Source organism: Apaloderma vittatum, unplaced genomic scaffold (genome assembly GCF_000703405.1).
Source record: "Apaloderma vittatum isolate BGI_N311 unplaced genomic scaffold, ASM70340v1 scaffold14831, whole genome shotgun sequence".
Lineage (NCBI taxonomy): Eukaryota > Metazoa > Chordata > Aves > Trogoniformes > Trogonidae > Apaloderma > Apaloderma vittatum.
In genome coordinates, this window is record NW_009699735.1 from 1,317 (window position 1) to 2,237 (window position 921).

Here is a 921-nt window from a genome sequence, read left to right on the forward strand (position 1 = left end):
TTTTGCACGTGTTTGCAGTCAATCACTATCACTGGAAAACAAAATAAATCTGTGTATCTGTTGCCTAAAGAAATTATATTTGATCCTGATATGGCCATGTGAGTCCCTGTTGATTTTATTCTAATCTAGCCTATGGAGGGCTGAAGAGCAGGGCTGAGTGACCAAGAGCCCCCGGGCAGAGCCCTGCTCCTATTCACACTTAGGGCCAACATCAAGCAAGACCTCAGCTATGGAGCTGAAGGAAGGTCTCCTGAAAAATGCAGGGGGTGTCTGTGTGAGAGGGATAGAGTCTGTGGGAAACGGCTTTGATTTTTCTCAGAGAAATGTCTGTTAATTTGTCAGTGACTTTTTCTCCAAAGGAAGTGGTACATGGCCAGAGGAAACAAATGTCCAACAGCAGCTCCATCAGCCAGTTCCTCCTCCTGCCATTCGCAGACACGCGGCAGCTGCAGCTCTTGCACTTCTGCCTCTTCCTGGCCATCTACCTGGCTGCCCTCCTGGGCAACGGCCTCATCTTCACCACCATCGCCTGCGACCACCATCTCCACACCCCCATGTACTTCTTCCTCCTCAACCTCCCAGTTCTGGACCTGGGCTCCATCTCCACCACTGTCCCCAAAGACATGACCAATGCCCTCTGGGACAACAGGAGCATCTCCTACCTGGGATGTGTTGTTCAACTCTTTTTCTTTCTCTTCTGGATTGGAGCGGAGTATTTTCTTCTCACCATCATGGCCTATGACCGCTACTTAGCCATCTGCCAACCCCTGCACTACGGGACCCTCCTGGACACCAGAGCTTGTGCCCACATGGCAGCAGCTGCCTGGGCCAGTGGGTTTCTCACTGCTCTCCTGCACACGGCCAATACATTTTCAGTGCCCCTCTGCCAGGGCAATGCTGTGGGACAGTTCTTCTGTGAAA

The 921-nt window shown here is 51.6% G+C and overlaps 1 protein-coding gene across 1 annotated transcript; it reads left to right on the plus strand.

The window, feature by feature from the left end:
• Positions 1-435: 435 nt before the first annotated feature.
• On the plus strand, positions 436-831 carry LOC104280763 (olfactory receptor 14I1-like; the record flags this gene model as incomplete). The annotated part of the gene is made up of 1 exon (XM_009878518.1): positions 436-831. A coding segment is annotated over one exon (396 nt), but the record flags the coding sequence as incomplete, so codon positions are not given.
• Between the last annotated feature and the right edge of the window lie 90 nt (positions 832-921).